The sequence below is a fragment of the Alternaria hordeiaustralica genome (assembly GCF_023758085.1).
Source record: "Alternaria hordeiaustralica strain BMP 2776 chromosome Unknown scaffold_6, whole genome shotgun sequence".
NCBI lineage: Eukaryota > Fungi > Ascomycota > Dothideomycetes > Pleosporales > Pleosporaceae > Alternaria > Alternaria hordeiaustralica.
Window position 1 is genome coordinate 900,447 of NW_026056778.1, and position 13,398 is coordinate 913,844.

Consider the following 13,398-nt stretch of genomic DNA (forward strand, 5'->3'; position numbering starts at 1 on the left):
CAAGAATGTTCAAAATCGCACTTTTTAGACGCCTGAATACCTCAAAACCCCTCGAAATCCCAATACCACACACTAGAGATCGTCGGCATAGCCCTCGTCATCACGATCAGCCCGGAAACCACCGCGTGGATCTGGATTGTCAACCATGATGAAAGGCCTACCATCGGGGTCCTCCTCCAAGTTACCGAACAGTCGCATCAGGGTGCGTGTATCCATTCTGATCGCTGTTAGTTATTGGTCGATCGATCGCCAAGAGAAATCAACACGTACTTCTTCATAGTCTTGCCATCGTCCTCCATGATCGCAGCAATCTCCTTGTCCTTGCGATCTTGCATGTTGATCAGAGTCTGGTCGACTGTGTTCTTGACGCAAAGCCTGCTCATGAAAGTTTCCTCGCGCTGGCCGATACGGAACACGCGGCAAAAAGCCTGTTGTTCGGAGGCCGAGTTCCACCAGGGATCGATCATGATGACTTTGGAGGCCATGGTTAGGTTGAGACCCACTGCAAGGAGTTAGCAAAAAGTCACCTAGAATATTGATTCGAAGCACTTACAGCCACCACAGCGGAGAGACGCGAGCATGATCTTGCAATCGGGGTTCTCGGCGAACGTACTGATGGCCTTGTCGCGGGCGCCCAGGCTCATTTTGCCATGGTACTGCGCAAGATGTTAGCAATAATCCACGATAGCTTGAGAATCAGGCTAGTGCCGGGAGGTATTCGCGGTTGAACTCAGCGTCAAACGAGCGTACGAAAGTCCATGTCGCCGTCTGGGTGGCACTTACTTTCTCAGAAACCCAACCTTCTTTTCGAAATACGGCGTCCAAAATGCGGATCCTATGGGCTGTTAGCGTCAATTGGAGGGGATGCAGGACACATAACCACTCACATGGCCAGAAACTGCGTGTAGACGATGATCTTGACTTGCTTGTTCTCCTTGAGCCAGTTCATGATCTGGCTCTTGACGGCAATCGTCTTTGCAGAGGGTAGAACGTCCTCGCCAGCCAGATCAAGCCATTCTCCTGATATTTCCTCGCGATCGAGGCGTGCGCGCTGTTTCTCTTTGTTCTTCTTCTTGTTGGCACGTGTACCTCGTGCTGGGGCATCGGGGGTATCATCCTCGTCTACTTCACAAGGGTGAATGTGAGTAGGGGTAGCACCGCACGCCTTGCATGCTGGAAATGCATCTGGGTCGTCCGCCTCAGCCATCTCAACGACCACGTTCTCAAGGCATGGCTCACTGCAGATGAGGTGGCCGCAGGACGTTATTTGTGGCGCTCGGGGTTGCCTGCCACACCAGGCGCATTGGGCCTTCTGCTTTGTCTTCTCCCAGCTCTCGCCAGTCTTGAGGCTGTTAAGGAAGGGCTTGAAGTTAAAGTCCTTGCCGAATCCACCACCTGCTTCTGATTGCTGGAAAATGTCATCTGCGGGGTCTTCGTCGATGGTTTCGTCGAAATCTTCTTCGAGTAGATCATCGTCTTTGTCGAAAGCGTTGTTGTTGGCGCCCTCGTCATCTGACTTGTAGTCCTCTCCTCGCTCTTTTGCGGCTTTCCTAGCAGCGTCTTTCCTTTCTTTGGCAGCTTTCTTCGCTGCCTCTTTCTTGGCTTCAAGATCGGCAGTCTTTCTCTTCTGATCAGCTGCGACCTTGTCTAGCTGCTTGCGAACAGCAATGATTGTATGTCCGCCTTTCTGGTTGCTAGTCTGAGCCTCTTTGTCGACCACCTCCTTGATGGCTTCGATGTCTTCGCGCTCGAGAAGGTCACGTATGACGAATTGGAGCATTAATATGTGGCCTGTCAGTTGCCGAAGGCGAAGAAGCATTCTATATATTGTTAGCAAGGTTGCGTGGGCTGGAAGTGGTAACTTACACCAACACGTTGCTGTATGCCTTGTCCAAAGTACCGTTCTGCGCCCACATGTTGATGCACTTGGCAAAGCGTATGCGGACGATGTCGTAGATGCTCCTCTCGACGGAGTTGAATTCGCACCAATAAGTTGACTGGTCGGCTTGAGGAAGCTTCAGAATGGGAGCGCCAAACATCTCATCCGCGTGGGTCCGTCGGATCATGAATTGCGAAAGGCGCACCAACAGCCTCTCAGTGTTCTCCTGGTTCTTGCTGTCGCAGTAGTTATTCTTGAAGATCTTGAAGCTGCCAGTGTGAGGAACATCAAGGAACTTGAAGTAGGGGTAGAGCTCCGTCAGGCTGTTGAGGATTGGAGTACCGCTGAGGGCCCATTTGTGGTGCGCCATGAGAGCTCGGCAAGCGATTGATGTCCGCGACATGTGGTTTTTGATAGCCTGGGCCTCGTCGAGCACGACACGCAAGAACATCATGCGGTGTAGAGGACCCCTCTGTTTCTCAAAGACCAGCTTCCACCAAGCTATCTTCTGCTCGGCGGTCTGGCATTCAATAGGCGGTTCGTTCTTGGGATACGACTGCATAATCTCGTGGTACGTAGTCAGAACGACGTCGTGTCCTGCTAAGATCTGATGGGCATTGGTCGAATCAAGGCGTGTACCGGCACCGTATCGCATGATCTTCATGTTGACCTTGGAAGCGTCGGTATGCAGTTCGATCTCGTTCTTCCATTGAGTCAAGAGTGCAGGACTGGCAATAAGTAGAGTTGTCCTGGGGCCTGTATCGCTCTTAGGCGGTCGACCGTTTATTATGTTCGCTAAAGGAGTCAATTTGGTTCGATGAGCTCTGTTTGGTTCACTTACCCAGCATCATAAGGGTCTTTCCAAGTCCCATCTGATCAGCCATCAAACCCCCTCTTGGCTCCTCGGTTGTGTTCTCTCGGCGACGCATAAAGGCTGTGCCAAGAACTTGGTAGGGCTTGAGTGAGGTGCTCATACCTTTGACTCGCCAGAGACCGCCGTCTGCCTTGACCTGAGCGTGCCCATCGAAATCCCTTGTTGCAGCCAAGAGGATGTCTATGTCGCGTTTTGCCTTCTTCTGCTCCGCGATAGGTACGCTGGCGATGAGCTCTTTTAGCGCATCGGTTTTGTTTCTTGATCTGAATGTGGGCTGCTCCGCTGCGCTAGTGCCGGCTTGTTGCTGGAAGACATTGGAGTTGAAAAGCGATGTTGCCTGTTTGTATGCGTGGTCCACCTCTTGTTTCTTTGCTGAAGATCTACCACCACGGGTCCTGATATGCTTCTTAGGGCCAGATTTCTGCTTCGCAGGTCCCTTTCCCTTAGAGCCTTTGCCACGACCAGAAGGCACAGATGCCTGTTCTTCTGCCGAAGCTACAGCTCCTTTCTGCTTCTTCCGCGATGCGTCGCCTTCAGCTTCAAGAGCCACTCGCATACTCTGAAACTCGGCATCTTGCATTGACCTAGGCTGCGCTTCTTTGGTGGGCATCGGTCGGCGGCGCTTGCGAGCTCCAAGGTCTTCCAAATCGAAAGCTTGGTCAGACTCCACCTCTTCCTCGATGTTCGGTGTGAGATTGAAATCTGGGAAAAGGTCAAATTGGCCGTCCTTCTCTTCTCTCTCTTTGGCAAGATCGCGAGCTCGCTTCTTTCTTCTGCCTTCCTCGTCACACTTGATCTTCAACCACTCAACATCCTCCAGGAATGATAGAGTACCCTTCTTCTTCCTCTGCTCATCGAAATAGCGCTTCTTCGCTTGGAAATCTTTGATCGCTTTCTTGTTCGCGAGATCGTCATCGTTGATAGCTGGAACAGCAGCGGATGAAGACTGTCCTGGCCTGACAGCCTCAAGATACGCCTCATCGTCAAGGTTGGAATTGGTCGGATATGCTGGTGTTTGTCTGCTAGCGACCAGTTTATGATGCTGCCGTTCTTTCTGCATAGCCCGAATCTTTTGTATGACTGATTGACCGGTCACCTTTGGACGAGGTGGGGTAAGGATTGGCGGAGTGGCGATGGGTGCGGCGGGTTCTTGTGGAGGCGTAATGATCTGGGAAGGGGGTTCGTCTTCAGGAATGAACAGCGAGTCAGGATCGCGCATTTGCTCGATTGAAGGCACAGGTGTGTCTTGATCGTGATCCATGTTCTCGACTTGTGATAGTGGGACCTGAGCATCGGCCATGTCGTCCTCACGATTAGACTCTGCCATAAGTGCGTCTTGATCATGATCGAGGTTCTCGCTAGTTGGTACCGGGAGTTGGGCGTCGGACACATCGATCATGTCATCCGGCTCGGCCATGATGACTGGACGTTGAGTTGGAACTTGAGTAGTAGTTGTGGACTGATTGAAGGTTGAGGTAGGCTTGTAAGACAGATGAAGAAAGAGGAGGATTGCGGTGTAGGAAGGATGGAGGAGGTGCAAAGAGTGAGGCTTTTATAGCCGCTCACAGGCGGGCGATGGAGCGGGGGAGCCAGGTGAGAGTGGTGCGCAGTAGATACTAGAGATTCGGACTGAGGTGAGAGAGTGGTACATAGTAGATGTCTGTCAAACGCTATTTGTGCCGTGTTCAAGTCGAGGTGAGTGAGCGCCTGGGAGCGCAGAATGTATATTCGTTGGATATCCACTTTGCACGACTCGCTGAGAATATCCTGGCCCCTTGAAAACAGCTGCGGCTGTGAATGAAGCATGCAATGTCGGCGACAAGCTGTTTCGAGATTCTGTGGTCTTGGGACAGTCTAACCAACTTGCGCGACTTATTGAGAGCCTCCTGGCCCCCTCAAAAGAGTTACGTCTGTGGCCCAAGAAGGCATTGTGGGCGCCAGACCCATCTGAGATTTCCTAGCCCCGGTTAGCACAGATACGATGTGCGCGGCTTGATGAGAACCTCCTCGCACTTCCAGAATACCTGTAATCGTAAGTGACGTAGGTATTGTAGGCGGCAACCCGTTTCGAGGTTTCCTGACTTTTGAATAGGTTAGCGCAGACTCATCATGATAATGCTCACGCAGGAAGAGAGCGGCGCCCGTTCCAAATCATACAACCCAAAGATTGCGATGCTTCGTAACCTGCAGCCCAGCTTCATGATATGCGTCTTGGACAAGTAACCATGTTAGACATCATTCTTTATATTTTTGTGGGTGTAAGGTGCTACAATACACCTGTCGTGTTATTGGGTATCGGAACAAATTCGAAAGGAAACGGCAGTAGGTGCAGTATGTATACCCATGTAAGCAAAGAAGACTCCCTATTCACCACCTCTTTCCGAAGAAACCCTACAAGTATGCACATGAAGAAAACAAAGAAAGAGTCTGCGAGAGACCTCGTCTAGCACTGGTTCTCCAAAATTTCAGGGTAGAACCAGGCAGCCAGTGCAATGATGATATAGCTGGCCATGAGCAGTATGCCTTCGAGCCAATCTGCAACTTGTTAGCAAAAGGCGCACAGGAGCAGGCTGGGGGAGTAAACTTACGTGACTTGCCGTCCTGAATGAGGTAGTTGACGAGCAATACCGAGACAAACAGCGTGACGATCTGGAAGTTGTCGAAGTATAGAGTCATGCAGTCTTTGCCAAGGATCCATCCCAAGATGACGATGAACGGGAAGACGAGAAGAGCAATTTGCATACTGGAACCGACAGCGACACCAATAGACAGATCCATCTTGTCCTTGATGGCGACAGTGACAGCGGTGGCGTGCTCGGCAGCATTACCGACGATGGGAAGCAAGATAAGTCCTACAAAGGTAGTAGAGATTTTACCGGTATCGGTAAGACCTTCGATACTTTCGACCATAAACTCTGAGCAAAAAGCGACAAGAGTTGTGGAAATTGCCAGAGTGACGAGAGCGCCGAGAACAGAGAGCGAGGGTGTTTCGAACTCCTCTTCTTCTTCATCGTCTTCTGAGCCGTCGGGGTTCTTGAAAAGTGATTTCATGTTGACACCGCCTCCAGAAGCTGCAGCGGTACCGGCGCCAATAGCTGCGATGCCGCGCGAAGCATCGCCCTCCTCCTTCTTGCCAGACTTGCGCTTAGGGACCTTTTGGCTAGGCTCGTTGTACATGGTAGCGTGAGTCTTTAGCTGGAAGGCAAGGTAGCAAGCGTAGACCAAGAGGAGGATAACAGCCGTGCCGTGTGATAATTCCTGGTTCCTGACAGCATCGGCAGCACCATTGTTCGCGGTGCTGTCGTCCTCGGCGATGGTGTTGTGGAACACAGTCGGAATGATAAGCGATGCAACACAGAGAGCGAGCAACGATGCCGCCGTCTGTGCAACCGTGACGTTGAAGAACTGTTCCAGGCGGTTGATTCCTCCCAGGAAGAAGGACATGCCCAATACCAATAGCAAATTCGACAACATGCTGCCAATGAGTGAAGTCTTGACAATAGTGATCTCGTCTTTGAGCAGGGCTTGAATGGACACGATCAGTTCGACGGCGTTGCCAAAGGTAGCGTTCAACAGCCCACCAAGAGTCTCGCCAACACGGATGGCCAGCTCTTCAGTCGCGTTACTGAGCATGGCTGCGAGCGGGATGATGGCGATGAAGTTGATGACGAAAACCGGGACGGGTTTCAGGTGTGCGTATCTAACAGCAAACCCGATGGGCACAAAGATGAGGAGAACATTGATCCAGGCACCGAAAAGAACGAAACGGATCTGTTTGCCGACTGGAATCTTCCTCTTGTGAGCCTTCCTCTTGCGTTCCTCTAGCGAAAGCTCGTCGTCTTCCGGGTCCTCTGCCTCAACATCTGGTGCATCGTGGTCTTTGCGGAAGATGCCCTTGAATTTGGCACGACGGGTAGGGCCGACGTTGGCCTCTTGGTTGGAAGGCGCAATGGTGCTGTCACCGGAAGCCTTGTGCGCGCCATTCGTTTCGGACATCAGATCCTTCTCCTCCGTTGACTCCGGGATAGTCGTAGACGCGCTTCCGTATGTTGGAGAAGATGCAGATGGTTCGGTGTTGTGGTGGCCGGGCATACCGAACTCTTTGCCTGCTTGCATGCTCTCTAGCCGTCTTTGCTCCTCGATGGCGGGTGTAGCATGGGTTTCGGATCGCGTCCTGTGTACTGCGTTCTCTTCGTCTAGGTTAACGTCTCGCGACCGCTGTCGGGCGAATGGGTTGTAATTCGCTGCGCCGTTGCCGCCATGTTGCGACGCGACGCGATGTGCCTGCCTTCGTACGGTATCTAGATTCATTATTAGATGTGTTCTGGTGTTTGGCAGAAGAAGTCGGGTCGAGGGATAATCGAGACCTATCGCGATCTCGATTCTCGGAGATGTGGATCCACTTACGCATTGATCTACTCTCGCGGCAGCTGTGCCGTCTTCTTGCACTTAGTGGTGGATATGTGGTCCAGTTGGGAGTCGCGCTCAAGAAGTGCGACCTGCAGCTCGATATGCCAAGTGAGTACTCGGAACGAGTTGCTTGTGATTCGGAACGGGTGGCTGGGGGCCAAAACGGATGAAATGGGGGCGAACAATTGTCTGGACCAACAAGCGCGCGAAGAAATGTGCCTGATGCAACCGGGGAGAAACAGACGCAGGTACGCGTGCAATTTGTGTCGGAGATTTGTCGTTGGAGGGTTGCCCTGAGAACAAAGGACCGGTGAGTGAATGGAGAAAGGGAGGAAGGGGCCAAGGGTAATTAAACCAGCGTTGACAGGAGGCCAGCGCACTGACGAGTCCAACACTGACGAGTATAGTTGTGGCTGTTGTGTGAATGCACGAATGAGAAACGCCTCAGCCACAGTTGACGGGGGCAAATAGGAGCTAACGGGATTGTCAAAAGGCTGTGTTTACAGTAGCGCGCGCATGCAAACGCAAATCACTGCGTTCGGAGTCTACGTGATTGCCTCTCGGAAGACAGATGTGCGAAGCTTCACGTCATGATAGTCAAGCCTTGTTACGGATAACCAAGATTCACTCGAGGCACTTGGCTGGGGCTTGGGCTAGCATCGGGGGCGCAGAGGCGGTCTGGGCATGACGACGCGGCCAGACTTGGAAACGCTTAAGTGGTCGACCCTGCATGCCAGCTTGCGCACTAGCAAAGCATCACGATACTTGATCTGGGGAATCTGCTGGTGTTGTTGAAGTTTCCTTGCTTTCCCCCATGGCTGTTTGGCCGGCGTCGCAGGCTGCACCCTGGAGGTTTTACCACGTCTGCTGTACACCGTAAGCTCCAGACGCTTGTTTTGCGTCTGCTTGCATCCGAGTGCGACTGAAATACCGCGAATAATCTTTATACGCACGACAAGCATCGAAGCTTACACTCGCAGCAAGATGCATGCGGCTATGACAGAGATCTGAAATAGCGTCCGCTTAATCCTGCATTTATATACACGCGATATGATAGCTTTTAGATGTGCATCGCATCTGACCTGGTGATCTGCGCCTGCATATGTCCTTACCCCAGTTGCACAGCTGGAGTGATGATGGCACAACGATGGCGCCATCATGGCGCGCCCACCCTCGACTGGACACCGCGTACGAGGGAAAATATATCCTATCGCCTGCGTTAACACAATCAGACATTTCTTGCTTTTTCCCATGTCTGTTGCCCAACTAGGCAAGTTGCGCAAAGGCCATGGATGTCGGCGGGCACAAAGCAAAAGAAATGCCGGGGCCGTCCTCACAGCATTGGTGCGCACTCGCCGAAGGCATGCCGCAGCGACGTGGGTGGCGGCACGCCGCAACAACCTGATTCGTGCGCACAAAATCGAGTTCGAGATTGCTCATAGATATAGCACTCAGTATGATAGTAAGACACGGTTCGCAATTTTTTATCTGTACGTCTGCCGTCGCTCATGCAGCCACAGTATGCAATCCGGCCGATGACGTATGGGCGGGAGTCTCACAACGCACATGATCAAGAAGCTAGTCGCGTGTACCATGACTGCAAGAGAAAGGCGGAGTAAAGTTATCGAATCCTTTGTAATGTTTACATCAAGTACTCCTTTCCCACATGAGATATTTATATCCAGTATCATGAACGCCCTACTGCCGGTCCAAGCAATCCTGTGCGCCGCTTAACACGTATTGTACTGCTCTACATGTCCCTTCTCTTGAGACATATACGCCCCAAGACTGTCCATTTATGGGCCCTGAACCTTGTTGTCGCCCTTGATCACATCTGCGTAGGTCGGTGGTGGCCCTTCAGGCTGACTCGAGCTACCTTCGCCGGCTTGCGGTGCTGAAGCATTCGGGGCTGAAGCGCCCTTCGCGGCCTTGCTTCCCTTTGGTTGCGCAAAGCTGTTTGTCACGCCACTCTGCTGTCCGGGGAACTGGCCGTTGCTTGGCTGGCTGCCCACGGTGCCGTAATTCGCCTGTCCTCCAGCCGGCTGCTCGTGGGTGATGACATAGTATGTGGTTCCGCCGTTGCTGTTTGCGCCGCGTTCGCGATCGGGCACTTGCTGGTATGCGTCGTACGGATCTGGGTTTTGGAGGATCACGTACCAGGCGTGTAGGAGGCCTGGCAGGAAACCGAGACAGCAGAGCGCGAGGTTGATAAGAGAGTCGGCACTGCAGAGGCCTTTCTTTACCCATACCCCCACAGGTGGGAACTAGTTGACGTGTCAGTACTTGAAGACGGTGGGTCGCAGAGAGATGGCTGGTGCCTGCTGCAGCTTCGGGGGCGTGGACGTACCAGGACGCTCAGAAGCATCAAGAAACAGTCGGAGCCGCACATGATGGCAGTTAATCGCGATGTAGAGTTCTGGGTTAGGTTGCGCAGCTGTAGGTACAAGGTCGTAGTCGTTGTTCTGGCGTTGGGGTGTCGCCTGAGTGAGAGGTACCTGCAGTCGCTTGATCTGATGACGCACATTGTGGCTGTGCGTGGCTGTGCATCCGCCGAGGTACCTGGAATACGATATACGAGAACCACCGCTTCAACACTAGCGCTAGTCAGGATGCAATTCGATGTCTTTCCAGGCCAATCCTTTGTTTCTAAATTATTCTTATCGAGTGGCAAGCTCTTCAAACCAATTACCTGCCTCGCACAGATTCAAATGTCACTTATCAGATATCCAAGACTACTGATCATTGCGCATAATCCATTTTGATTCTCTAGTTCAGTATGTACGTGTTCATGTCCCATTGAAAACAAACGCTTTGTGTGGCACACAGGTTGGATCACATACAGAAGAGCTGTCCTCCCCAGCACCTGATATTAGCACCTGATATTAGCACATGTGGCTCAGCCTGTAGATTCTGCTACGCATCATGGATCAAATATCTTCAAGGTCACAGCCCTCGCTGGAAGGTAGACAATAGCTTGCAGCTGACTACCTGAGTGCCAGCGTAGTATGCATGTCCTGTGGCTGGCGCCATTTTACTTGCAGTAGCTAGCAACGCACACCACGAGTACCAACATATACTTACTGCACATACGATTGTGTGATCTTGTTGGACTATAGGGATCAAACATAGATCGCAATCTCCGAGCGAACTACGGGACTAAACACCAAGGAAACGTGATCTGAAGAATAAGGATCAAACATGGTGGTAGGTGAACAGATAGAAGGATGACATTGACAGAATTTGACGCGACAACTGGGAAGATCGAATGAGATTAATATAAATGGTGGTGAAGGTGACAAGATGACAGAACGTCTGGAACAGACAGTGAAGAGAAAAGGACATTACGTGCCCTGTGAAATGAACATCAAGCGCTGAATGACGCCATACCCATAAGCCACCCTTTCTGAACAAACTCATCAAAGCATCCTTTAGACAGAAAATGAAATCACAGTCGTCAACCCCTGTAGACGTGAGGGTGTAGTAGCAAAGCAGTGAATGAAAATGTAGGGCATCATCCAGCATGATAACATGCTAGAGAAAATGAATGATCCAGTATCTTAGACAGACCATTGTTCAAGGTCAAGAGGCTGGCGGGAGGTGTTCTTGACGAATGACACGGCAGCCACAAGAATTGACGGCTCTGACAAAAATTCCGAGCAAGCATTGCAGTGGGTGTGCCGAAATACTGACGGGACGTTCAACGTCGGCTGTGACTGGTAAGATACTGCACGAGAATTGGAGAGCGTTAAAAGGAATTGGCAGGACTTACCTGTACGCAGCATCAACTTGAGAGCGCCGCTTTCGTTTGCTGTAGTCTTCTTGCTGCCGCAAGCGCTCATGCTCGTGGTCCGCATCCTCATAGCTCCTCTTCCGAGAGAAAGAGCTATCGCCTCGGTCGAGTGAGGTTGCACTTGGCACATCCTGTCGTATCTCGCTGCTGGGGTTTTCGGGCTCGAAATCAGAGCCAGCCATGGTGTGGTTGCTTCCTTCAGAGAGCGCCGGACTGCCCCTGGAGCCATCGAGACCATGGCCACTACGCTGAGGCGCATTCCAAGGATCATAGCGTTGTTGTTCTGGGGGTGGAGGTGGGGGTGGGGGCCTAGAGGTGGTCGAAGACGACACGGAGCCGTACGGCCGAGGCAGCGGAGGTCCATGTGTATTGTTGCGATGCCCTCCATACGATTGCGCTCGTTGAGGTGGAAGAGCAGGCTCTGCAGTCTTTGTGAAGGCAGAAGGCAATGATGGCTTGCCAGGAAGTGCCGATGGGATCTTCGCATCGGAGGCAGATAATGGTAGTGAAATCTGCTCATCTGATGGTGGCTTTGGAGTCCCGGTCACGCCCAGTTTAGCCAGGATGTCTTCTTGGCTTAGCTGTTGAGGAGGTGCTGTCTCAGACTCCGTAGTGGCAGGTTTGGTGGATCCACTGTTTGTAGCGAGTGCTTGCTCAAGATTATCCATAATGTCCCACGTAGCATCGCGCATCTCCAGATCCTCATCCTGCTGTACCTCCTCGTACAATTCGTCCGGTCGATCTCGTTGAGCAATACAATCCTCTAGCGAGACGAGATTGGATTTCATGTCTTCGTCTGTGAATACGACGAAGACTGGATCATCCTGAAGCGTCTCCCATTCGTCTGTCTGCCTAACATTCAAGAAAGCCTCATGCGAGTTGTCGGCTGTAAAGTACATCGACACTGAATCTCCGTTGTCCAGTTTCTCTGGCGTGGGTTTCAGTGCGTCTTCTTCGGCCTCGGCGAAGGTTGATGGTAATGCACGTGTTACCTGCTTTGCGGGATGCCAGATGATAACTCCGAGACTTAGGGCCGGATCGACAGGTTCATTGCTTTTGGGCCATATAGCACCATCGAAATCGAAATCCCAGTCGTCCCAGGCAAGGAACAGTTGCGGCTTCTCGCCTGAACTCCCCTCACTCAAAGCACTAGTGGACTGATTAGACGGTGGAAGGGTACGAGATGTAGTGAGATGAACAGTCGCCTGAGTTGGTGTAGCGTGAGGATCCGGCGTGGAATGACTATCGTTGGGTAATCCGTTGATTGAGCTGTATTGGTTTGACTGATAGGATGCTTGCCCCTGCTGCTGTGACCACGCTGGATTCTGTCCATAAGCCTGTTGATTGGTGTTAGTGGCCGCATGCTGAGGCTGATATCCTTGATAGTGGCTCTGTGGTGGTGCATAGGGCTGCGCAGGAGGTTGATTCGGAGGTTGCGAGTAACCTGTATTTGGCTGATAACCTGGTTGTGGCCATTGATAATTAGCTTGCGCCGGCGGATATGCGGCCTGTGGATAATTCGGAGCTTGGGGCGGCGGCTGATTATAACCCTGAGCGGAATAGCCATGGTGCGCAGGGGGAGCAGCATAACCTTGCTGTGGGTAACTTGGAGGTACTGGGGGTGGTTGTGAGAATGTAGGCTGCGGCGGTTGGTACTGATTGGAAAACTGAGTGGTTCCAAAAGGACCCTGGGGTTGCGCCGGCCCACGATAGCCTGGGGGAGGGGGATACCGAGTAATTATCGGATTTCCCTTCTTCTTTGGAGGTCTACACATATGTCAGAAAACGGCCTTTGGGGAATCTAAACTTGAGATTCGATGTTGTTGTTCTTTTCAAAATATCTGGCCGAACTGCAAGTACGTGGTGAGAAAGAAACCTACTGAACATGAGGAGCACGGTGAGGTGGACCGGCCGGCGGATAGGCAGCTCCTGACTGATATTGTCCGTATCCCGGTTGTTGTCCTGGCTGCTGCCCATATTGATAGGGCGGCTGTTGGCCGTATGGCTGGCCATTGCCATACGGTTGCTGCTGGAAAGGCGCCGAACCTGCTACAGGCCCGCTCCACGACATGCCCACTCTGGAAATTACCTGTTGCGATGCACGTCAGGAGTAAGATGCTCGGGACCGTATAGAAAGAAATGGAGTCGATGAATTTCTCGGAAGTGGTGATGTAGGTCGGACTGGATGTAGGCAAGTGTTCTCGAGTTGAGAGGTGCGCGTCTCAAAATTTGGTCTGGTCGAGCGCACGAGCCAGGACGACGAAAGAGAAGCCCAAGCTCATGGAGGGACTTTGAACTTAGGGTGCTCTGATAACGCGTGAAGGCTGAATGACTTGGGGCGGAACTATGACGTTGGGAAAGACGGAATTGAGTTGACGGAAAGAGCCCTGAAGTGAAACAAGCCAGGCTGATGTGAGGAAAACCCTTGGAAGTTGCTATTGAGAG

At 52.0% G+C, this 13,398-nt stretch overlaps 5 protein-coding genes across 5 annotated transcripts; all 5 read right to left on the reverse strand.

Moving 5' to 3' along the window:
- Positions 1 to 72: 72 nt before the first annotated feature.
- J4E84_004191 (uncharacterized protein) lies at positions 73 to 644 on the reverse strand (the record flags this gene model as incomplete). Its single annotated transcript, XM_049386799.1, has 3 exons — positions 73 to 217; positions 271 to 502; positions 554 to 644. The coding sequence occupies 3 exons, from the start codon at positions 642 to 644 to the stop codon at positions 73 to 75; spliced, it is 468 nt and encodes a 155-aa protein (XP_049245569.1).
- A 239-nt stretch (positions 645 to 883) lies between these two features.
- On the reverse strand, positions 884 to 4,170 carry J4E84_004192 (uncharacterized protein; the record flags this gene model as incomplete). Its single annotated transcript, XM_049386800.1, has 3 exons — positions 884 to 1,820; positions 1,867 to 2,674; positions 2,721 to 4,170. 3 exons carry the CDS (start codon positions 4,168 to 4,170, stop codon positions 884 to 886), a joined length of 3,195 nt encoding a protein of 1,064 aa, XP_049245570.1.
- Positions 4,171 to 5,196: 1,026 nt separating this feature from the next.
- On the reverse strand, positions 5,197 to 7,164 carry J4E84_004193 (uncharacterized protein; the record flags this gene model as incomplete). Its single annotated transcript, XM_049386801.1, has 3 exons — positions 5,197 to 5,288; positions 5,342 to 7,054; positions 7,161 to 7,164. The coding sequence occupies 3 exons, from the start codon at positions 7,162 to 7,164 to the stop codon at positions 5,197 to 5,199; spliced, it is 1,809 nt and encodes a 602-aa protein (XP_049245571.1).
- Positions 7,165 to 8,959: 1,795 nt separating this feature from the next.
- J4E84_004194 (uncharacterized protein) lies at positions 8,960 to 9,552 on the reverse strand (the record flags this gene model as incomplete). Its single annotated transcript, XM_049386802.1, has 2 exons — positions 8,960 to 9,427; positions 9,511 to 9,552. The coding sequence occupies 2 exons, from the start codon at positions 9,550 to 9,552 to the stop codon at positions 8,960 to 8,962; spliced, it is 510 nt and encodes a 169-aa protein (XP_049245572.1).
- Positions 9,553 to 10,928: 1,376 nt separating this feature from the next.
- Positions 10,929 to 12,930, reverse strand: J4E84_004195 (uncharacterized protein; the record flags this gene model as incomplete). Its single annotated transcript, XM_049386803.1, has 2 exons — positions 10,929 to 12,290; positions 12,814 to 12,930. The coding sequence occupies 2 exons, from the start codon at positions 12,928 to 12,930 to the stop codon at positions 10,929 to 10,931; spliced, it is 1,479 nt and encodes a 492-aa protein (XP_049245573.1).
- Positions 12,931 to 13,398: the final 468 nt, after the last annotated feature.